This window comes from Hyla sarda, chromosome 7, assembly GCF_029499605.1.
Source record: "Hyla sarda isolate aHylSar1 chromosome 7, aHylSar1.hap1, whole genome shotgun sequence".
In the NCBI taxonomy this organism is placed as follows: Eukaryota; Metazoa; Chordata; class Amphibia; order Anura; family Hylidae; genus Hyla; species Hyla sarda.
Genome location: NC_079195.1, coordinates 37,941,949 through 37,966,376, shown reverse-complemented (window position 1 = coordinate 37,966,376; position 24,428 = coordinate 37,941,949). Strand labels below are relative to the sequence as shown.

The 24,428-nt window shown below is 46.0% G+C and overlaps 1 protein-coding gene across 3 annotated transcripts in view; it reads right to left on the bottom strand.

Annotated features, from left to right (window-relative positions):
- The window catches only part of ZMAT4 (zinc finger matrin-type 4), a 463,404-nt gene that overhangs the window by 333,064 nt on the left and 105,912 nt on the right, over positions 1-24,428 (bottom strand). For all 3 annotated transcript variants that reach the window (XM_056530936.1, XM_056530937.1, XM_056530938.1), the window contains exon 3: positions 9,119-9,211. In XM_056530936.1, the coding sequence (XP_056386911.1) occupies positions 9,119-9,211 (93 nt within the window). The remainder of the gene's footprint in view (positions 1-9,118; positions 9,212-24,428) is intronic.

Here is a 24,428-nt window from a genome sequence, read left to right as displayed (position 1 = left end):
TGCGTCGCGTTCCTCTTCTTCCGCCGTTCGTCGCCCGCTGGTGCCGCTGATCGTCGCCGCTGCCGTCGCCGATGGGTAAGTGGATCTTCGGCGCCGGTCTCTGTCGGTTTCCCCGTCCTGCCCCGCCTATTGTGGGAGGGCAGGACGGGGAAACCGAAAGTAAACCCCTCCGCCCCCGATCTGCTATTGGTGGTCGCGTCTAGACCACCAATAGCAGAGATAGGAGGGGTGGCAACCCTGCCACCTCACTCCTATCGCTACAGGGGGATCGTGGGTGTCTAGGACACCCGCGATCCCCCTTCTATTCCGGGTCACCGGGTCACCATAGACCCGTATGACCCGGAATCGGCGCAAATCGCAAGTGTGAATTCACTTGCGATTTGCGCCGATCGCCGACATGGGGGGGTCTAATGACCCCCCTGGGCATTTGCGCGGGGTGCCTGCTGATAGATATTAGCAGTCACCCCGGCGCGATCCCCGCCTGGCGCGCGGCGGGGACCGAAATTCCCACGGGCATACAGGTACGCCCTTGGTCCTTAAGTACCAGGGAGCAAAGGCGTACCTGTACGCCCTTGGTCCTTAAGGGGTTAAAGGGGTACTCCGGTGGAAAACTTTTATTTTTTAATCAACTGGTGCCAGAAAGTTAAACAGATTTGTAAATTACTTCTATTAAAAAAATCTTAATCCTTTCAGGACTTAGCTGCTGAATACTACAGAGGAAATTCTTTTCTTTTTGGAACACAGAGCTGCCTGCTGACATCATGACCACAGTGCTCTCTGCTGACACCTCTGTCCCTTTTTAGAACTGTCAAGAGTAGGAGAAAATCCTCATAGAAAACACATGCTCTTCTGGACAGTTCCTAAAATGGACAAAGATGTCAGCAGAGAGCACTGTGGTCATGATGTCAGCAGAGAGCACTGGGGGATATTTATCAAAGCTGTCTATGTCCCGCATCAATATAGACCAAACTACAGAGGGTTAGGCCGGTCTATTGTGCGCCTAATTTATCAAAAGTCGCACGGCTCTTGATAAATTCTGTGCACACTGACTTCAGGATCTAGGATTTAGACTGTATTTAAACCTGCTCCAGCATGGTCTAACATTTCAGCGTACTTTCAGCCAATGCGACTTGTCGCTCAAAAGTCGCTTTTGATAAATTCAGCACCAATGCATTTTTCCGTCTAAAATAGACCAGAATGCCTCATGTTCTAAAAATCCTCTAAAGCAAAAGTCTCAAAAAAGTAACACATTTAGACTTGTGCAACAAATTTAGACAGGAAAAACCAGTCTAAGGCTAAGTTTCCACTTGATTTTTTCTTCTGGCAGTTTTTGGAAAACTGCCACTGAGATTTTTGAGCCAAAGCCAGAAGTGTATTCAAAAGGAATAGGACATATAAAGGAAGAACTTACACTTTTCCTCCCTTATGGATCCACATCTGACTTTGGCTCAAAAACTGCATTGGCAGTTTTCCAAAAACTTCCAGAAAAAAACCAAGTGAAAACTTAGCCTAAAAATCCTTTGATAAATCTCCCCCATTGTGTTCCAAAAAGAAAATAATTTCCACTGTAGTCTTCAGCAGCTAATAAGTACTGGAAGGATTAAGATTTTTTAATAGAAGGAATTTACAAATCTGTTTAACTTTCTGGCACCAGTTGATTAAAACAAAAAAAAGTTTTCCACTGGAGTACCCCTTTAAATGGCTTAACCTATTTGGACAACTCTTATTGTTGGCTCAAAGATACAAACTAAGCAGACATCTTTTTAATACAATATGTGAAGACAATGCTGTCAGGATTTACAGATTTTTAACATGTTTTTAGTTTATAATGAATTCAGATTTTATTCTAGGAGGGGATCTGAAAAGCTTTTCCTTCCCAGACACTCTCCGGAGAGGGCTGACAAATACTAGACGAAGGCGCCGCAAATGTTACTCTTGTTTGTAGAATCTAACATTGACTCAACCGCTTCAAAGTCTGTCCATACTTCCCTGGGGGAGACTCTCTAGATGTTATTATAAGATGTATCCTTAGTGCATTATTAACAGGACAGCAGAGATTGGGAATAGGCAGCCTCCAGCACTCCAGCTGGCTAGATAAGAGAGATGCTCGATATCTCAAGTAGTTCAGGATTACTCTATACACAAACACAGAGCGTTCAGACAGGAATGGGGAAGAACCTCAAGTCGCTCATTCATTTCCCACCTGGAGATCATATTATTTCCCTATTCAACCTATTTGCACCCTGTTCCTTCCTGCATTATCAAGTGCAATCCTGGCATCATGAGAGCTACTTGTTACCGTATCAGTATATTGCACATTTTATCCAAAGGGATTTGTCATAATTGCCATAAATGCTGATAGATAGGAGACCCCTGACCCCACCCGGGGAAGAATCAAGTTGAGTAATACATGAGCACTGGTATATTAAAGGGGTATTCCAGGCCAAAACTTTTTATATATATCAACTGGCTCCGGAAAGTTAAACAGATTTGTATATTACTTCTATTAAAAAATCTTAATCCTTCCAATAGTTATTAGCTTCTGAAGTTGAGTTGTAGTTTTCTGTCTAATTGCTTTCTGATGACTCACGTCTCGGGAGCTGTGCAGTTCCTATGGGGATATTCTCCCATCATGCACAGCTCCCGGGACGTGACATCGTCATTGAGCAGTTAGACAGAGAACTTCAGAAGCTAATAACTATTGAAAGGATTAAGATTTTTTAATAGAAGTAATTTACAAATATGTTTAACTTTCCGGAGCCAGTTGATATATATATAAAAAAAGGTTTTGCCTGGAATACCCCTTTAACCTCTTCAGGACCCATGACGTATGCATACACCATCACACCCTGGGTCTTAAGGACCCATGACGTATGCATACGTCATGTCTTTTCCTGGTCTCCGCCGCTCACCCGGCGGAGATCGGAAGCGGATCCCTGCTGAAATCCTTCAGCAGGGATCCAGGGCAAACGCCGAGGGGGGCCATGTATGCCCCCCATGTCGGCAATCGCCGCAAGTCGCAAGGGAAATCGCCCTTGCGATCTGCGGCGATACCGGGCTGATCGGGTCTCTGGGACCCGACCGCCCGGTAATTTCGCATGATCCCGGCTGTCACAGACAGCCAGGACCATGCTAAAGCATAGGAGCGAGGTGGCAAGCCTGCCACCTCCTCCGATCCCCTGCGATTCTTCGGTTAGTTAACCGACCAATCGCAGGAGGGGGGGCGGTTACTTCCTCCCGTCCTGCCCGGCCCCTTGAAGTCCGGAGAGGACGGGAGGAAGACCGGAGGATGCGGCGGGGGACGGGGGAGTGCTGGGGACCGGCCCCGGTACTTACCTCATCCCTGAAGACCCGGATCCCGGCGAGGAAGATGGTGGCGGGGGCGACAGGTGAGTAGATCTTCAGCCGCGGTCGGGCCCTTTACAGCAATGCACGTCGCCGTAAAGCGACATGCATTGCTGTATTGGGACCCTATATACTACAACTCCCAGCATGCCCAGACAGCCCTTGGCGTCTGGACATGCTGGGAGTTACAGTTTTGCAACATCTGGAGGTCCACAGTTTGGAGACCACTGTGCCCTTCCAGATGTTGCAAAACTACACATTCTCAGCATGCCCTTACTGTCCAGGCATGCTGGGAGTTGTAGTTCTGTAACATCTGGCCCTTCAGATGTTGCAGAACTACAACTCCCAGCATGCCTGGACAGTTTTGGCATACTGGGAGTTGTAGTTTTGCAACATCTGGAAGGGCACAGATTGGGAACCACTGTATTAGTGGACTGCAAACTGTAGTCCTCCAGATGTTGCAAACTACAACTCCAAGCATGCTGGGAGTTGTAGTGCGGCAACATCTGGCTCTAAAGATGTTGCCGAACTACTACTCCCAGCATGCCTGAGAATGTTTGGGAGTTGTGGTTTTGCAACAACAGGAGGCACACTGGTTGGGAAACATTGTCTGTTTCCTAACTCAGTGTTTCCCAACCCGTGTGCCTCCAGCTGTTGCAAAACTATAACTACCAGCATGCACTGATAGACTGTGCATGCTGGGAGTTGTAGTTTTGCAACAGCTGGAGGTCCCCCCTTGTGAATGTACAGGGTACATTCACATCGGCAGGGGGCTTACAGTGAGTATCAGGCTGCAAGTTTGCGATGCAGCAAATTTTGCGCGGCAGCTCAAACTCGCAGCGGGAAAATCGCTGTAACCCCCCCCCCCCCCCCCCGCCCGTGTGACTGTACCCTAAAAACACTACACTACACAAAATAAAATAAAAAGTAAAAAACACTACATATACACATACCCCTACACAGCCCCCCCTCCCCTCCCCAATAAAAATGAAAAACGTCTGGTACATCACTGTTTTCAAAATGGAGCCTCCAGCTGTTGCAAAACAACAACTCCCAGTATTGCCGGACAGCCGTTGACTGTCCAAGCATGCTGGGAGTTTTGCAACAGCTGGAGGCACCCTGTTTGGGAATCACTGGCGTAGAATACCCCTATGTCCACCCCTATGCAAATCCCTAATTCAGGCCTCAAATGCACATGGTGCTCTCACTTTGGAGCCCTGTCGTATTTCAAGGCAACAGTTTAGGGTCACATATGGGGTATCGCCGTACTCGGGAGAAATTGCCTTACAAATTTTGGGGGGCTTTTTCTCCTTTCAACCCTTATGAAAAGGTGAAATTGGGGTCTACACCAGCATGTCAGTGTAAAAAAAAAATTTTTTTTACACTAACATGCTGGTGTTGCCCTATACTTTTCATTTTGACAAGAGGTAAAAGGGAAAAAAGCCCCCCACAATTTGTAATGCAACTTCTCCCGACTACGGAGATACCCCATATGTGGGCGCAAAGTGCTCTGGGGGTGCACAACAAGGCCCAGAAGGGAGAGTGCACCATGTACATTTGAGGTGATTTGCACAGGGGTGGCTGATTGTTACAGCGGTTTTGACAAACGCAAAAAAAAAAAACACATGTGACCCCATTTCGGAAACTACACCCCTCACGGAATGTAATGAGGAGTGCAGTGAGCATTTACACCCCACTGGTGTCTGACAGATCTTTGGAACAGTGGGCTGCGCAAATAAAAAATTTTGTACAGCCCACTGTTCCAAAGATCTGACAGACACCAGTGGGGGGTAAATGCTCACTGTACCCCTTGTTACGTTCCTCAAGGGGTCTAGTTTCCAAAATGGTATGCCATGTGGGTATTTTTTGTTGTCCTGGCACCATAGGGGCTTCCTAAATGCGACATGCCCCCGAGCAAAATTTGCTCTCAAAAAGCCAAATATGACTCCTTCTCTTCTTAGCATTGTAGTTCGCCCATAGTACACTTCATGTCAACTTATGGGGTACCTCCATACTCAGAAGAGATGGGGTTACAAATTTTGGGGGCTATTTTCTGCTATTAACCCTTGCAAAAATGTGAAATTTGGGGGGAAGCACACATTTTATTGAAATTTTTTTAAATTTTTTTTACATATGCAAAAGTCGTGAAACACCTGTGGGGTATTAAGGCTCACTTTATTCCTTGTTACGTTCCTCAAGGGGTCTAGTTTCCAAAATGGTATGCCATGTGGGTATTTTTTGCTGTCCTGGCACCATAGGGGCTTCCTATATGGGACATGCCCCCCAGAAACCATTTCAGAAAAAGGTACGCTCCAAAATCCCCTTGTCGCTCCTTCCCTTCTGAGCCCTCTACTGTGCCCGCCGAACACTTTACATAGACATATGAGGTATGTGCTTACTCGAGAGAAATTGGGCTACAAATAGAAGTATAAATTTTCTCCTTTTACCCCTTGTAAAAATTTAAAAATTGGGTCTACAAGAACATGCGAGTGTAAAAAATGGAAATTGTGAATTTTCTCCTTCACTTTGCTGCTATTCCTGTGAAACACCTAAAGGGTTAAAATGCTGACTGAATGTCATTTTGAATATTTTGGGGGGTGCAGTTTTTATAATGGGGTCATTTGTGGGGTATTTCTAAGATGAAGACCCTTCAAATCCACTTCAAACCTGAACTGGTCCCTGAAAAATTGTGATTTTGGAAATTTTGTGAAAAATTGGAAAATTGCCGCTGAACTTTGAAGCCCTCTGGTGTCTTCCAAAAGTAGAAACTCGTCAATTTTATGATGCAAACATAAAGTAGACATATTGTATATGTGAATAAAATAAAATAATATTTGGAATATCCATTTTCATTACAAGCAGAGAGCTTCAAAGTTAGAAAAATGCAAAATTTTCTAATTTTTCATCAAATTTGGGGATTTTTCACCAAGAAAGGATGCAAGTTACCAAAAAATTTTACCACTACGTTAAAGTAGAATATGTCACGAAAAAACAATCTCGGAATCAGAATGATAACTAAAAGCATTCCAGAGTTATTAATGTTTAAAGTGACAGTGGTCAGATGTGCAAAAAATGGCCGGGTCCTAAGGTGTAAAATGGCTGGGTCCTTAAGGGGTTAAAGGGGTACTCCCGTGGAAAACTTTTTTTTTTATTTTAAATCAACTGGTGCCAGAAAGTTAAACAGATTTGTAAATTACTTCTATTAAAAAATCTAAATCCTTCCAGTACTTTTTGGGGCTGTATACTACAGAGGAAATGCTTTTCTTTTTGGATTTCTTTGATGTCACAACCACAGTGCTCTCTGCTGACCTCTGCTGTCCATTTTTGGAACTGTCCAGAGCAGGAGAAAATCCCCAAAGCAAACATATGCTGCTCTGGACAGTTCCTAAAATGGACAGCAGAGGTCAGCAGAGAGCACTGTGGTTGTGACATCAGAGAAATCCAAAAAAGAAAAGCATTTTCTCTGTAGTATACAGCCCATAAAATGTATTGGAAGGATTAAGATTTTTTTAATAGAAGTAATTTACGAATCTGTTTAACTTTCTGGCACCAGTTGATTTAAAAAAAAAAGTTTGCACGGGAGTACCGCTTTAAAGGGGTACTCCGGTGAAAACCTTTTTTTCTTTTAAATCAACTCGTGCCAGAAAGTTAAACAGATTTGCAAATGACTTCTATTAAAAAATCTTAATCCTTCCTGTACTTATTAGCTGCTGAATACTACAGAGGAAATTATTTTCGGAATTCTCTCTGATTACATCACAAGCACAGTGCTCTTTGCTGACGTCATTTTAATAAAAACTCTTTACTTATTGTTGTCCTTAGTGGGGTTTGAACCGAAGGGCCCAGCACTGCAAGGCAGTAGTGCTATCCACTGAGCCACCATGCTGCCCTTAGCATACATTTGCTATGCACGGTTGCTAAAATGGACAGAGATATCAGCAGAGAGCACTGTGCTTGTGATGTCATCAGTGTTCCAAAAAGAAATGAATTTCCTCTGTAGCACTCAGCAGCTAATAAGTACTGGAAGGATTAAGATTTTTTAATAGAAGTGATTTACAAATATGTTTAACTTTCTGGCACCAGTTGATTTAAAAGAAAAAAGGTTTTCACCGGAATACCCCTTTAAGGAAGGCGACATGTCACTAGTATTTTGCACTCAGTGTCCTTTTAAAACTGTGGAAATTATGAAATAGTTTAATTTTAATAGTTTATGTAAAATCAATGGGGGAAGTATCCAAAACTGAATTTGCCTGAGCCAGATTTGTTGAAAAAGTGATAAACCACATAATTTCCAAAATAAGTTTGCCCTCTTTGCACCATATGCACCAGTTTATCTAAAAGGGGCAATTGCTTTGTGGAAAGGAGGCATGGCTTAAGTTTGGCTAATTTTTCAAAAGCCTGTGCCGAAAAAAGTCTACGCCGCCCCCTAAAATCTGGCATAATCTTAGGCTGCTTTCACACTACAAAATCCTCCGTTTTTAAACATCCGTAGGAAGATCCGTGTGAAAATCAGCTGAAAACGGCAGTAACAAAATTCTATACGTCCGTTAGAAAATCCCATTATAGTCTATGGGATTTTCTAATATTCGTATGAATCCGTTATAGTCCGTTATTGATAACGGACGTTACTTTGCTATGGAAGATAGTTACGGAAGAAATAGTTCATGAAATATTTCTTCGTAACTATCTTCCATAACAAACTAACGTCCGTTATCAATAACGGACTATAACGGATTCATACGGATATTTGAAAATCCCATAGACTACAATGGGATTTTCTAATGGACGTATAGAATTTTGTTACTGATGTTTTCAGCTGATTTTCACACGGATCTTTCTACGGATGTTTAAAAACGGAGGATTTTGTAGAGTGAAGGAAGCCTAAGTCTGCCTAGTCTAACAAAAATTTAGCCAACGGCTGTCCTACATGCTTGGAGTTGTAGTTTTGCAAAATCTGGAGGTCCGCAGGTTGGAGACCACTGAACTAGAGGTTGCAATTTAAAATGTATACAATAGTGTCCCCCCCGACGTTTCGCCGGAAGGAACCGGCTTTATCAAGGTGCAGGACACTAACTTATTCTAGCCAATAAAATTACTCCACGTCACTCCCCCCCCCCCATATGTATACTATTATTGTATGTCAAATTCTCCAATCTGCAAAGCGGCGTCTTCTGACGTCATCACGTCAGTACATTCTCATTGGTTTAGGTCGCACCTACCCTCCCCCTACCCAACTACCCCGACACTTTTTCCATAAACTTTGTAAAGAGGGGGAGACAGCTGGCAAGTCACAGGGCGCTAAAAACCTACGCTGGTATTCATGTCACACATAACAAACTCCATTCTCCTACATCGGTGCATAATTTGGAAACCTGGTTTACAATAAGCCTCCAGCTGCTGCAAAAGTACAATTCCCAGCATTCCAGAACAGCTTCCAACACTTAGGAAAGGGGGAAAAACACAGTGGAGAAAACCTAAAGGGAAACCATAGCTAAAGAATTGCACTTCCCTTGGGCTTTGGCAGTGTTTCATTACTAGGATGCCTCCAGCTGTTGCAAAACTACAACTCCCAGCATGCTGGGAGTTGTAGTTTTGCAACAGCTGGAGGCACCCTGGTTGGGAAACTCTGCAATGAGCTCTCTTTTAAATGTCTTTGAAGAATAAAAAACTTCCAATGTCTCCGGTGAGAACTACTTTCCCAATATAATAAAGCATTCTCCCTCACATACCCTTATACTGTATAAAGAACTCTTTGTGACTTTCATGCACTTACTGGGTCGTCTGGACGAAGCTTTTTCGATGGCGGTCCTCCGTCCTCTGGGTGTAACATGTAAAAGAGCCGCACCTTGTTGGCATGTTTCTTGCTCTGAAAAAGAGAATATATCATAACTTTAAGGTAACTACAACAACAACTAATCCACAAGCCTCACCACCTATGGTCGAAATCCATGCAAAAATCAAGAATATTGCTCATTGCACCGATCATTTGTCTCCCAAATTACATAAAGCATTAAAGTCATTAACCCCATTTGGACCTTAAGGACATTTTATTTTTACATTTTCGTTTTTTCCTCCTCCCCTTCAAAAAATCATAACTCTTTTATATTTTCATCCACAGACTAGTATGAGGGCTTGTTTTTTGCGCGACCAGTTGTCCGTTGTAATTACATCACTCACTTTACCATAAAATGTATGGCGCAACCAAAAAAAATACTATTTGTGTGGGGAAATTAAAAAGAAAACCGCAATTTTGCTAATTTTGGAAGGTTTTGTTTTCACGCCGTACAATTTATGGTAAAATGACATGTGTTTTTTATTCTCTGGGTCAATACGATTAAAATGATACCCATTATTATACACTTTTCTATTACTGTTGCGCTTAAAAAAAATTGCAAACTTTTTAACCAAATTATTATGTTTAAAATCCCCCTATTTTGAAGACCTATAACTTTTTCATTTTTCCGTATAAGCGGTGGTATGAGGGCTCATTTTTTTGCGCCGTGATCTGTACTTTTTATTAATACCATATTTGCTTATACAAAACTCTTATTACATTTTTTATAAATTTTTTTTGGGAATAAAATGTTATAAAAAAAGCAGCTATTTTGGACTTTTTTTTTTCTTTACGTTCACGCCGTTCACCGTATGGGATCATTTACATTCTATTTTAATAGTTCAGATATTTACGCACGCGGCGATACCAAATATGTATATACATTTTTTTTTTACACTTTTTGGGGGTAAAATAGGGAAAATGGGACAATTTACGTTTTTATTGGGGGAGGGGGTTTTTCACATTTTTTTTGCTTTATTTTTTTACTTTAATTTTTACACTCTTATAGTCCCCATAGGGGACTATTTATAGCAATCACTCGATTGCTAATCCTGTTCAGTGCTATGTATAGGACACAGCACTGATCAGGGTTATCGGTCATCTTCTGCTCTGGTCTGCGGGAAGGCAGATTAGAGCAGAAGACTCCCGGAAGGAGCCAGGTGAGGGGACCTCCGTCTGCCGTGCAGGATGATCGGATTGCCGCGGCAGCGCTGCGGGCGATCCGATCATCCTGTTGAGTGACCGCGATGCTGCAGATGCCGTGATCTGTATTGATCACGGCATCTGAGGGGTTAATGGCGGACATCCGCGGGATCGCGGGTGTCCGCCATTACCGGCGGGTCCCTGGCTGGGACCTGCCACGGCCCACAGCCGGGACCTGCCACGCATGATGCCGGCATCGCTCCGATGCCCGCGGTTATGCTCAGCCAACGGCTGTCTGGGGATGCTGGGAGTTGTAGTTTTGCAACATCTGGAGGTCCGCAGGTTGAAGACCACTGCTCTAGGGGATCAGGATAAATAGTTGTTATTCTTCTCCCCACCAGCTCTATCTGTATACTGCTGCTACTGCTATCTCTATAAGATCAGGATATATATAGTAGTTATACACTTCCCTGTCTGTATACTGCTGCTACTTTCTCTATAAAATTTTCTTTCTGTTTTTGACATGTTTTTTTTTTCTAAAGCTGCCATTTTTTTTTCTAATCTCATACATCATCCTTAAAAATAAAAAAAATAAAAGCAGTGCTGCAAAAATCTCTGTTTTCTCAAGATTATCAGGAGCAAGAAGAAACATCTGTTTAGGGCGTCTGAAGGTTGCCTTGTCATCCAGGCTGCGCGGGCCGATTAATCATGTCGTTTCGTTCCTCCCCATAACTACAGGATGACACTCGCCTGCGCCGTGTTACCAGCGTTATCTCTCGGTGTAATCAAATGCAAGCAAGCAGTCATAGTATCTGCGAGATCGTGATCGAGGAATGAAATACGAAAGCAGCGGCATGTATAACGTCTGGTGACGGCGACCGTGCATTAGCACGTCTCATCGTGTCCTCGGCGCCCGCTACACGCGTCTGATTAGTGCTCGCTCAGAGCATCCTGCCAGGCGCAAGCGGCAGATATAAATAAATAAGCAAATGCAAATGTGACGGGGATGAAAACAAGAAGCATGAAAGGAAAGACAAATATCAAAGAGCGGCCTGAGCTTTAAAACCGAGCGCAAAAGAATACAAAGTAGAGGCGGAAAAAAAAAGGGCCCTCTACGGGGGAGATTTATCAAAACCTGTCCAGAGGAAAAGCTGCTGAGTTGCCCATAGCAACCAATCAGATCGCTTCTTTCACTTTTCAGAGGCCTTTTAAAAATGAAAGAAGCAAGCTGATTGGTTGCTATGGGCAACTCAGCAATTTTTCCTTTTTATATGTTCTTCGCAAGAACACAATTTATGGAGCAAAAGGCCTTCGGCTGTCCGGGCATATGCTGGGAGCTGTAGTTTTGCAACAGCCGGTGGCACCTTAAAGGGTTACTCCGCTCCCCAGCATCCGGAAGATTGAGTTCCGAACGCTGTGTGTGGCCCCCTCGTGATGTCACGGCCTGCCCCCTCAATGCCCCCTCAATGAAAGTCTATGGGAAGGCGGCGTGACGGCTGTCACGCCCCCTCCCATAGACTTGCATTGAGGGGACGTGACGTCAGGAGGGGGCGGGCGTGAACACGGAAGCCCGCACACAGCGTTCGGAGCTCAATGGTCCGGACGCTGGGTAGCGGCGTAACTCTTTAAAAGAATTCTAGTTATACAAGTCTGGAATCAAGATTTTGATTTAGATTTATTTATTTATTTATTTTTACCAGAAACAGTGCCACACTCATACATTGGTTGTGTCTGGTATTGCAGCTCAGAGTTATGGAAGTGAACTGACTAAACTGTGATATCAAACCAAGATTCATACAAAGGAGCTGTCTTGTTTTTTTTGTTATTGGGTTAAAACATATATATATATATATATATATATATATATATATATATGTATATATATATATATATATATATATATATATATATATATATGAATACATGTGGTGTCCCAGCACCAAAGGCTGTCCTGTGGGCTGTGGACCTCCTCGGGCAGACCTGCGGCTCAGGTGTTGGACTCGCTAAATGACTGGTTGTTACAGTTAATATGTTTGAGCACTTAACCAAATGTTACTTATATTTCTAATATACACTGTGAAATTTGTTATTTATCTGTGTTGTACCTTTAAGAGAGAGGAGCAGTGCAAGCCCATGTGACCCCACCTGCCCAATGGGAACCCTTAAATTGTTATCTATAAAGTGTAGTGGGGGAGGAGGTGCCCCAGGGTTTAGTTCCCGTTTCTGCTTTACACAAGTCTGGTAAAGATGTGAGCTGCATGGGGAGAAGCTCTGAGAGAAGTCCAGAAAAAAATCTCTCTTCAAATCCTGTCCTGCCAGCCCCCCAGTCTGAACTGTATTCTAGACAACGCATGAGAATGCGACAGATTGTGTGGCAGAATTACTTACGGGACTTTGCATGTCAATCGGCGCTACTAGAAAAGAAGGAGAGCACTTTATTATCGGCCATACAGAAAGCGAAAACTGTGACCAGTGACTGTGTGATTCAAGACCATTAATATGTGTAAACAGCGCACAGAACTCATGCTACAACAGAAATTCCAATCAACTCCAGGAGGGGGTCAATCCAGGCAGCGCGAACGGCGCAAAAAACTCCCACCAGATGAAATGCCCTTCCCCTTTTGCTGTGCCATACAAAGCCCAAGTGGAACTCAAAGGACCGCCCCCTTGTTTCACAGGCGATGGTTCAAGAGGCTGCACAGCTGATGCATTTCCTGTCGGCGGACATTTTGGTGGAACCTGCTATAAAGCAAACAGCAGAACTCCGCCCCCAGCTTTGTCTGGTGGTTCCAATGCAGCTAAGATGGCAGAGAAGAAGCAGCACGCAAACATGGTGGAAGCAGGTGCCCAGCAAGTTGCGGCTCAAGGATCGGACTGGCGATGCCCGGAAGTCACCTGTGTCCAAAGGCGACGGCTGCTGGCGGAAGTCCAGTCTGTTCACTGATGTTCTCGTGGGCACCATCTCCCATTCGGTTCCCGCCCCACTGCAGGTCATGGGGATCCTGGTCAGAGATCCAGAGCATGGAGCCAGAGGTCAGTGTCACACACTGAGATCCGGCCACAAGCACCGGCTGTGAGAGCATGGTCCCTGAATACCCGACTGCCAGCGGGGCTGGGATTTGCATCGCGGGACACGCCCGCATGCGAATCCCAGCCAGTCACTCACCATACTCCGCTGCCGCCTCCTCCTCTGTGTCTCAACTCCGGCGCGCGCGTCCCCGTCTCCTAGGGTGCACGCGCCGGAGCTCTGAAATTTAAAGGGCCAGTACGCCCATAATTAGTTGTTGCACCTCACACTACATTGTAAAGTCCCTGCAACTCCCATACTTTCCTGCCGGATCTTCAGTGCCTCTACCCTTTATAGCCTGTTAGCCTTACAAGTGTGTCCAGACCTTAAAGGGGTACTCCGGTCAAAACCTTTTTTCTTTTAAATCAACTGGTGCCAGAAAGTTAAACATATTTGTAAATTACTTCTATTAAAAAATCTTAATCCTTCCAGTACTTATTAGCTGCTGAATGCCACAGAGGAAATTCCTTTCTTTTTGGAACACTGATGGCATCACGAGTACAGTGCTCTCTGCTGACATCTCTGTCCATTTTAGCAACTGTGCATAGCAGATGTATGCTAAGGGCAGCATGGTGGCTCAGTGGTTAGCACTACTGCCTTGCAGTGCAGGGGCCTTGGGTTCCAATCCCACTAAGGACAACAATAAATAAAGACTTATTATTATAATAACATCAGCAGAGAGAACTGTGCTCGTGATGTCATCAGAGAGCATTCCAAAAAGAAAAGAATTTCCTCTATAGTATTCAGCAGCTAATAAGTACAAATCTGTTTAACTTTCCGGAGCCAGTTGATTTAAAAGAAAAAAGGTTTAGACTCCGCACCTTTTCCGCCTGCCTTGACTTTTTGCTACGTTTGACTACGCTACTGCCTTATCCTTCAGTACCTCACCTTGCCCAGCTACCTGTGTGGTCGAGCCGCGTCGGGGGTAGCGACCTGGGTGTCGCCTGCCACAGCAAACCCATCCTGCCTTGTGGCAGGCTCTGGTGAAGACCAGAGGCACCTTAGACTCCACTCCCCAATACTGTCCGAGTCATCAGCCACACATGTTAGAGGATCCACATCCAGCTTCGATACAGTCAGTACCTCGACCGGGGCCGGGTTCTCCACGCCTTCTTCCTATTCAAGTTCCGAGAGAGTGTTGGCAAGCTCTCCAATCAAACCGGAGCCGGCGGTGATGTCCGGTATTAACCCTTTAGATGCGGCGATCAAAGTTATTTGCCGCGTCTAAAGAAAAAGCATTCTTTTTCTGCTCAGTCTAGCTGATCTGGACCATCTCTGTGAAACCGCAGTGTCCCGATAAGCTAGGACACATGAGGAAGGTCCCTTACCTGCCTCCTGTGTGTCCGATCGGCGATTGATTGCTTCAAGCCTGAGATCCAGGCTTGAGCAATTGACTGCTGATGACACTGATCAATGCTATGGCATATCATTGATCAGTGCCTGCAATAAAAGTAATGCGTGTTATAGTCCCCTATGGGACTATAACATTGCAAAAAAAAAAGTGTAAAAAAAAAGTTCATGTGATTTAACCCCTTCCCTAATAAAAGTTTGAATCAACCCCTTTTCCCATTTAAAAAAAAAACCAATGTAAATAAAAATAAATATAAACATATGTGGTATCTCCGCGTGCGTAAATGTCCAAACTATAAAAAATATTAATTAAACCGCACGGTAAATGGCGTACATGGTAAAAAAATTCGAAGTCCAAAGTATCTTATTTTTGGGTCACTTTTTATCCAATAAACATTTTTTATAAAAAGCGATCAAAAAGTCCAATCAAAACAAAAATGGTACCGATAAAAACGTCAGATCCCGGCGCATACATCCCCATGTGCAGAAAAATAAAAAAGTTATAGGAGTCAGAGGAGGACATTTTTAAACGTCTTAATTTTCGTGCATGTAGTTATGATTTTTTCCAGAAGTATGACAAAATCAAACCTATATAAGTAGGGTATCATTTTAATCAGAAGGACCTACAGAATAAAGATAAGGTGTCATTTTTACCAAAAAATGTACTGCGTAGAAACGGAAGCCCCCCAAATTTTACAAAATTTTTTTTTTTCTTAAATTTTGTCGCACAATGATTATTATAAATATTTTTTTTTTGTTTCACCATAGATTTTTGGGTAAAATGGCTGATGTCATTACAAAATAGAATTGGTGGTGCAAAAATAAGCCATCATATGGATTTTTAGGTGGGAAAATTGAAAGGGTTACGATTTTTAAAAGGTAAGGAGGAAAAAACGAAAATGCAAAAACTGAAAAACCATAAGGGGATAAGTACATGGCAGAGCACCTCCTCACCTCATCGGCTGGATGCTGCAGTCGCCGGAGCCAGAATGGTTCCACCACCTACAGTCGTACCAAGACATAAGCTACGGCTCCCAAAGTCCGCACCATGACCCCCAATGCACAGGTTTGACTGGAAAAGCAGGGGCCAACGACCGCATCTGCAGCCCCAATGGCGGATGCTGCGTTGGTGCAGGTAGTGGTGACAGTGAGCCCTTACATCTCAGGATCACAGCTATCCTGTGTGTCTTGGATTCAGAGCATCACAACCCCAGCTGATGCGAAAGTCAGACCTCCAAGACACCTGGCTGCTCAGGAGAAAGAGGCTGCCCACCTGAGTGGGACCCCCAGCTTCCACGATACTTAACAAATCTACCTGTCCTAGGAGGTGAGACATAATAACGCTCACTCCTTCAAAAGTTTCTGTTGCAGTTTATGGCAAAAAAAAGTCTATTGTACCTGTTTTCACCCTGTGTACCCTTAACCAGCCTGTGCAGGACATAAAAAGCAGTGCCCCAGGACTGTCCCCAGTTTATTGTTTACCAATGTGTTTTTTACTTTTATTTTTAACTTATTATGTCCCCATAGAGGACTATTCATGGCAATCATTAGATTGCCAATACTGTTCAGTGCTATGCATATGCATAGCACTAAACAGTGTTATTGGCGATCCTCTGCTCTGGTCTGCTGGAAGGCAGATGAGTGCAGAAGACTCCAGGAGGGCGGCGGGGGCAGGTGAAGGAACCTTCATCCGCCATCTTAGCTGATGTGATCCCTGCGGCCGTTTTGCGGGCGATCAGATCAGCGATTTCAAGTGCCGCACTGCCACAGATGCCGTTATCTGTATTGATCACGGCATCTGAAAGGTTAATGGCGGACATCCACATGATCGCTGATAGCAGCCGGAACCTGCCATTTATGACGCGAGCACTGCTTTCATTGCAGTCATGCACAGGACGTAAATGTACATCCTGGTGCGGAAAGTACCATCGCACAAGGATGTACATTTACGTCCTTGGTCATTAAGGGGTTAATTCAGTGGGTGAAAAGCACCATAAGTCCCAGCAAGGCAACAGGACTCCCAAAGGGTTGCACTACATTCTCTCCACTCTGCACCATATTGTTGGCGTGTCGCATGTAATACCATCTGCACCCCGCTCAGTAAAGACAGTTATCCGTAACATGACATTGGTGTGTTACTTTACTCCCCGTGTCTGGCCCAGAAGAAGCTGTCTCCAACCTCGGACTGTGTATAGGCTAACGATGCCCTAGCGTCACGAAGTGCTCAGGTATTCCTTGCACCCCGTGGCACCACATATATATTCCCTAATTAAATCCAATCTCATTTAGGCCATGTAACGCAGCCAAATATCAAGACAGTCCATACAAAGACACAAAGACATGTTTCAAAATGGTGAATTCCTTTCTTCATCAAGTCAGGACCTGATTAAAAAAGGATTTCATACTTTTCAAAACATGTTGTGCTATTGTAATGATCAATATTATTATTTTCTAGAGTGGTCCATGTTTCATTTAACACCATGCAAGCGCCTCTTAGCGTTATTTCTGAGCTCCCATTGGACAGCACATACTTCTCCCCACATGATTTTTCCCATTTGGATTCCACTGTGCCTTACTTTCATGCTGCCTAAACCTCGAGTCATTGAGGCGGCCATCCCAGCTCTTCCCAGACATCCTTGATTGATAGATATCTACCTATACCCAAATGGAGATAGATCTCCCTGGTGAGGCAGGGAGAAGTCTCTGCGGACTGCCTCAATGACTTATGGATCGGGCAGCATGAAAGTGATGACAGGTTCCTTTTAATTTTATGACCATAACAGTGACGGGCATTTCCGGGCATGCTGGAAATTGTAGTTTTGCAAAATCTGAAGGGCCACAGTTTGGAGACCCCTGGTATACCATTGTCATACAACGCTTCCTACGTGGAACCTACATGTAACCAACAGATTTCTATGTTGTGAGACAAAGAGGAGTTGAATTACAATGTCTGATGTAATGACTTCATCTACTTGGAAAATCTGTGATTGGAAAATTGTGTAGAATAATAGGAATAGAATATGAATGAGAATAAAGAATACGTTAAGAGTCGAGGGCCACAGACCTCCATAGTGACTAATGAAATGACTAATAATTCACATTGTATAGTACATTTGTACAATGTTGTCTGGCTTATTGTGTTTTATCCACCTCCACTTTTTTTCTCAACTGATTAATTTCTCCTTTTTCCAGCTATTTACTTATTGCTGTTACGCCGAGCGCTCCGGGTCCCCGCTCCTCCCCGGAGCGCTCGCTTCACTCTCGCTACTGCAGCGCTCCGGTCAGATCCACTGACCCGGTGCGCTGCGATACCGTCTCCAGCCGGGATGCGATTCGCGATGCGGGTGGCGCCCGCTCGCGATGCGCATCCCGGCTCCCGTACCTGACTCGCTTTCCGTCGGTCCTGTCCCGGCGCGCGCGGCCCCGCTCCCTAGGGCGCGCGCGCGCCGGGTCTCTGCGATTTAAAGGGCCACTGCGCCGCTGATTGGCGCAGTGGTTCTAATTAGTGTGTTCACCTGTGCACTCCCTATTTATACCTCACTTCCCCTGCACTCCCTCGCCGGATCTTGTTGCCATTGTGCCAGTGAAAGCGTTTCCTTGTGTGTTCCTAGCCTGTGTTCCAGACCTCCTGCCGTTGCCCCTGACTACGATCCTTGCTGCCTGCCCCGACCTTCTGCTACGTCCGACCTTGCTTCTGTCTACTCCCTTGTACCGCGCCTATCTTCAGCAGTCAGAGAGGTTGAGCCGTTGCTAGTGGATACGACCTGGTCACTACCGCCGCAGCAAGACCATCCCGCTTTGCGGCGGGCTCTGGTGAAAACCAGTAGTGACTTAGAACCGGTCCACTAGCACGGTCCACGCCAATCCCTCTCTGGCACAGAGGATCCACCTCCTGCCAGCCGGCATCGTGACAGTAGATCCGGCGCTGGATCCCGCTGAAGTTCCTCTGCCAGTTGTCGCCGACCTCACCACGGTGGTCGCCCAGCAGTCACAACAGATGGCGCAACAAGGCCACCAGCTGTCTCAACTGACCGTGATGCTACAGCAGCTACTACCTCAGCTTCAGCAACCATCTCCTCCGCCAGCTCCTGCACCTCCTCCGCTGCGAGTGGCCGCTTCAGGCCTACGACTATCCTTGCCGGATAAATTTGATGGGGACTTTTGCCGTGGCTTTCTTTCTCAATGTTCCCTGCACTTGGAGATGATGTCGGACCAGTTTCCTACTGAAAGGTCTAAGGTGGCTTTCGTAGTCAGCCTTCTGTCTGGAAAAGCTCTGTCATGGGCTACACCGCTCTGGGACCGCAATGACCCCGTCACTGCCTCTGTACACTCCTTCTTCTCGGAAATTCGAAGTGTCTTTGAGGAACCTGCCCGAGCCTCTTCTGCTGAGACTGCCCTGTTGAACCTGGTCCAGGGTAATTCCTCCGTTGGCGAGTACGCCGTACAATTCCGTACTCTTGCTTCAGAACTATCCTGGAATAATGAGGCCCTCTGCGCGACCTTTAAAAAAGGCCTATCCAGCAACATTAAAGATGTTCTGGCCGCACGAGAAATCCCTGCTAACCTACATGAACTCATTCATCTAGCCACTCGCATTGACATGCGTTTTTCCGAAAGGCGTCAGGAGCTCTGCCAGGATATGGACTTTGTTCGCACGAGGCGTTTTTTCTCCCCGGCTCCTCTCTCCTCTGGTCCCCTGCAATCCGTTCCTGTGCCTCCCGCCGTGGAGACTATGCAGGTCGACCGGTCTCGCCTGACACCTCAAGAGAGGACACGACGCCGCATGGAGAATCTCTGCCTGTACTGTGCCGGTACCGAACACTTCCTGAAGGATTGTCCTATCCGTCCTCCCCGCCTGGAAAGACGTACGCTGACTCCGCACAAAGGTGAGACAGTCCTTGATGTCGACTCTGCTTCTCCACGTCTTACTGTGCCTGTGCGGATATCTGCCTCTACCTTCTCCTTCTCTACTATGGCCTTCTTGGATTCCGGATCTGCAGGAAATTTTATTTTGGCCTCTCTCATCAACAGGTTCAACATCCCGGTGACCAGTCTCGCCAGACCCCTCTACATCAATTGTGTTAACAATGAAAGATTGGACTGTACCATACGTTTCCGCACGGAGCCCCTCCTAATGTGCATCGGACCTCATCATGAGAAAATTGAGTTTTTGGTCCTCCCCAATTGCACTTCCGAAATTCTCCTTGGACTACCCTGGCTTCAACACCACTCCCCAACCCTGGATTGGTCCACTGGGGAGATCAAGAGTTGGGGCCCCTCTTGTTCCAAGGACTGCCTTAAACCGGTTCCCAGTACTCCTTGCCGTGACCCTGTGGTTCCCCCTGTAACCGGTCTCCCTAAGGCCTATATGGACTTTGCGGATGTTTTTTGCAAAAAACAAGCTGAGACTTTACCTCCTCACAGGCCTTATGACTGTCCTATTGACCTCCTCCCGGGCACTACTCCACCCCGGGGCAGAATTTATCCTCTCTCTGTCCCAGAGACTCTTGCTATGTCTGAGTACATCCAGGAAAATTTAAAAAAGGGCTTTATCCGCAAATCCTCCTCTCCTGCCGGAGCCGGATTTTTCTTTGTGTCCAAAAAAGATGGCTCCCTACGTCCTTGCATTGACTACCGCGGTCTTAATAAAATCACTGTAAAAAACCGCTACCCCCTACCTCTCATCTCTGAACTCTTTGATCGCCTCCAAGGTGCCCACATCTTTACCAAACTGGACTTAAGAGGTGCTTATAATCTCATCCGCATCAGAGAGGGGGATGAATGGAAAACGGCATTTAACACTAGAGATGGACACTTTGAGTATCTGGTCATGCCCTTTGGCCTGTGCAACGCCCCTGCCGTCTTCCAAGACTTTGTTAATGAAATTTTTCGTGATCTCTTATATTCCTGTGTTGTTGTATATCTGGACGATATCCTGATTTTTTCTGCCAACCTAGAAGAACACCGCCAGCATGTCCGCATGGTTCTTCAGAGACTTCGTGACAATCAACTTTATGCCAAAATGGAGAAATGTCTGTTTGAATGTCAATCTCTTCCTTTCCTAGGATACTTGGTCTCTGGCCAGGGACTACAAATGGATCCAGACAAACTCTCTGCCGTCTTAGATTGGCCACGCCCCTCCGGACTCCGTGCTATCCAAAGTTTTTTGGGGTTCGCCAATTATTACAGACAATTTATTCCACATTTTTCCACCATTGTGGCTCCTATCGTGGCTTTAACCAAAAAGAATGCCAATCCTAAGTCATGGCCTCCTCAAGCGGAAGACGCCTTTAAACAGCTCAAGTCTGCCTTTTCTTCGGCTCCCGTACTCTCCAGACCTGACCCATCTAAACCCTTCCTATTGGAGGTTGATGCCTCCTCAGTAGGAGCTGGAGCGGTCCTTCTACAAAAAAATTCTTCCGGGCATGCTGTTACTTGTGGTTTTTTTTCTAGGACCTTCTCTCCGGCTGAGAGGAACTACTCCATCGGGGATCGAGAGCTTCTAGCCATTAAATTAGCACTTGAGGAATGGAGGCATCTGTTGGAGGGATCAAGATTTCCAGTTATTATTTACACCGATCACAAGAACCTCTCCTATCTCCAGTCTGCCCAACGGCTGAATCCTCGTCAGGCCAGGTGGTCTCTGTTCTTTGCCCGATTTAATTTTGAAATTCACTTTCGGCCTGCCGATAAGAACATTAGGGCCGATGCTCTCTCTCGTTCCTCGGATGCCTCGGAAGTAGAGCTCTCTCCGCAACACATCACTCCCCCTGACTGCCTGATCTCCACTTCTCCAGCCTCCATCAGGCAAACTCCTCCAGGGAAGACCTTCGTTTCTCCACGCCAACGCCTCGGAATCCTCAAATGGGGTCACTCCTCCCATCTCGCAGGTCATGCGGGTATCAAGAAATCCGTGCAACTCATCTCTCGTTTCTATTGGTGGCCGACTCTGGAGACGGATGTTGTGGATTTTGTGCGAGCCTGCACTGTCTGTGCCCGGGATAAGACTCCTCGCCAGAAGCCCGCTGGCCTTCTTCATCCTCTGCCTGTCCCCGAACAGCCTTGGTCTCTGATTGGTATGGACTTTATTACAGACTTACCCCCATCCCGTGGCAACACTGTTGTTTGGGTGGTCGTTGATTGATTCTCCAAGATGGCACATTTCATCCCTCTTCCTGGTCTTCCTTCAGCGCCTCAGTTGGCAAAACAATTTTTTGTACACATTTTTCGTCTTCACGAGGCGTCCAATTCGTGTCAAAATTCTGGAGGGCTCTCTGTAAACAACTCAAGATTAAATTAAACTTTTCCTCTGCATATCATCCTCAATCCAATGGGCAAGTAGAAAGAATTAACCAGGTCCTGGGTGATTATTTACGCCATTTTGTTTCCTCCCGCCAGGATGACTGGGCAGATCTCCTACCATGGGCCGAATTCTCGTATAACTTCAGAGTCTCTGAATCTTCCTCCAAATCCCCATTTTTCGTGGTGTACGGCCGTCACCCTCTTCCCCCCCTCCCTACTCCCTTGCCCTCTGGTTTGCCCGCTGTGGATGAAATATCTCGTGATCTTTCCACCATATGGAAAGAGACCCAAAATTCTCTTTTACAGGCTTCATCACGCATGAAGAAGTTTGCTGATAGGAAAAGAAGAGCTCCCCCCATTTTTTCTCCTGGAGACAAGGTATTGCTCTCCGCTAAATATGTCCGCTTCCGTGTCCCTAGCTACAAATTGGGACCACGCTATCTTGGTCCTTTCAAAATTTTGTGCCAGATTAATCCTGTCTCTTACAAACTTCTTCTTCCTCCTTCTCTTCGTATTCCTAATGCCTTTCACGTTTCTCTTCTTAAACCACTCATCATCAACCGTTTCTCTCCCAAACTTGTTTCTCCCACTCCTGTTTCCGGCTCCTCGGACATCTTCTCCGTAAAAGAGATACTGGCCTCCAAGAAGGTCAGAGGGAAAACTTTTTTTCTGGTCGATTGGGAGGGTTGTGGTCCTGAAGAGAGATCCTGGGAACCTGAGGACAATATCCTAGACAAAAGTCTGCTCCTCAGGTTCTCAGGCTCTAAGAAGAGGGGGAGACCCAAGGGGGGGGTACTGTTACGCCGAGCGCTCCGGGTCCCCGCTCCTCCCCGGAGCGCTCGCTTCACTCTCGCTACTGCAGCGCTCCGGTCAGATCCACTGACCCGGTGCGCTGCGATACCGTCTCCAGCCGGGATGCGATTCGCGATGCGGGTGGCGCCCGCTCGCGATGCGCATCCCGGCTCCCGTACCTGACTCGCTCTCCGTCGGTCCTGTCCCAGCGCGCGCGGCCCCGCTCCCTAGGGCGCGCGCGCGCCGGGTCTCTGCGATTTAAAGGGCCACTGCGCCGCTGATTGGCGCAGTGGTTCTAATTAGTGTGTTCACCTGTGCACTCCCTATTTATACCTCACTTCCCCTGCACTCCCTCGCCGGATCTTATTGCCATTGTGCCAGTGAAAGCGTTTCCTTGTGTGTTCCTAGCCTGTGTTCCAGACCTCCTGCCGTTGCCCCTGACTACGATCCTTGCTGCCTGCCCCGACCTTCTGCTACGTCCGACCTTGCTTCTGTCTACTCCCTTGTACCGCGCCTATCTTCAGCAGTCAGAGAGGTTGAGCCGTTGCTAGTGGATACGACCTGGTCACTACCGCCGCAGCAAGACCATCCCGCTTTGCGGCGGGCTCTGGTGAAAACCAGTAGTGACTTAGAACCAGTCCACTAGCACGGTCCACGCCAATCCCTCTCTGGCACAGAGGATCCACCTCCTGCCAGCCGGCATCGTGACAATTGCTACTTAATACTCTATACAATAGACTCCCTCTTAGCTCACTTTTATCACTGATGTGCCAACAAACCCTTGTTAACTATGGGTTTAACATCTATGATCACAAAGAACAACCTCAGCTGCTGCACATTTAGGACGCAGCAGTAGTTGTCAAAACCCCATCGCCATGCTACAAAGCACAGAGGTAACTACTGTTCGCCTGCTCTGTAAAATGTAAAGTAGCTCTGTGCTTTCTTACACTGAATTCTTCCTGTGTTCAGTTGCCAAGCTGTCGATGATAACAGCATTCCTCAGTGTTGAAGAACATTATTTTTCTTTAGTAAACCACATGACCACACAAGGCTGTGTCCTTAGTAGAGTTGAGCAAGCTTTCCGAAAGTTCAGCTCCCCGGGCCCGCCAAAGTGTTCAGTGTAAAGGGTTAAGTTGCGTTGCTTCATAGTGTAACTTAACTCTTTTGTCACAGTAAACCAGTGAATCTGCTGGCTTACTGTAGCATCTTGTTGGTCTGAGCACTATGCCCAGCAAGAAATAAGTTAATCTATATGGCTGTATAATATATACAATGAAGAGAGTGATACTTACCATCTTGTGACTGTTCAAGGCCTCTTCTTTTGTAGCCCCACCTCTAGCAATGACGTCACAAGGGGGCACAGCTATACAAGAAGAGGCCACGAGATGGTAAGTATCACTCTCTTCACTGTAAACATTATACAACCATATACTGTAGATGGCTGTGTAATGTATACACCCCCAAGGAATTAACTAACGCTGCTCAGCAGTGCTAATTAACTCCCCTTGAGGGACTGAGCTGTACTTGCAGCTGTCAGTTGCAAGCACAGCTTAGCCCCGACATTGCGCAGGTCCAAGTGTACTGTGCTCTCGTTCT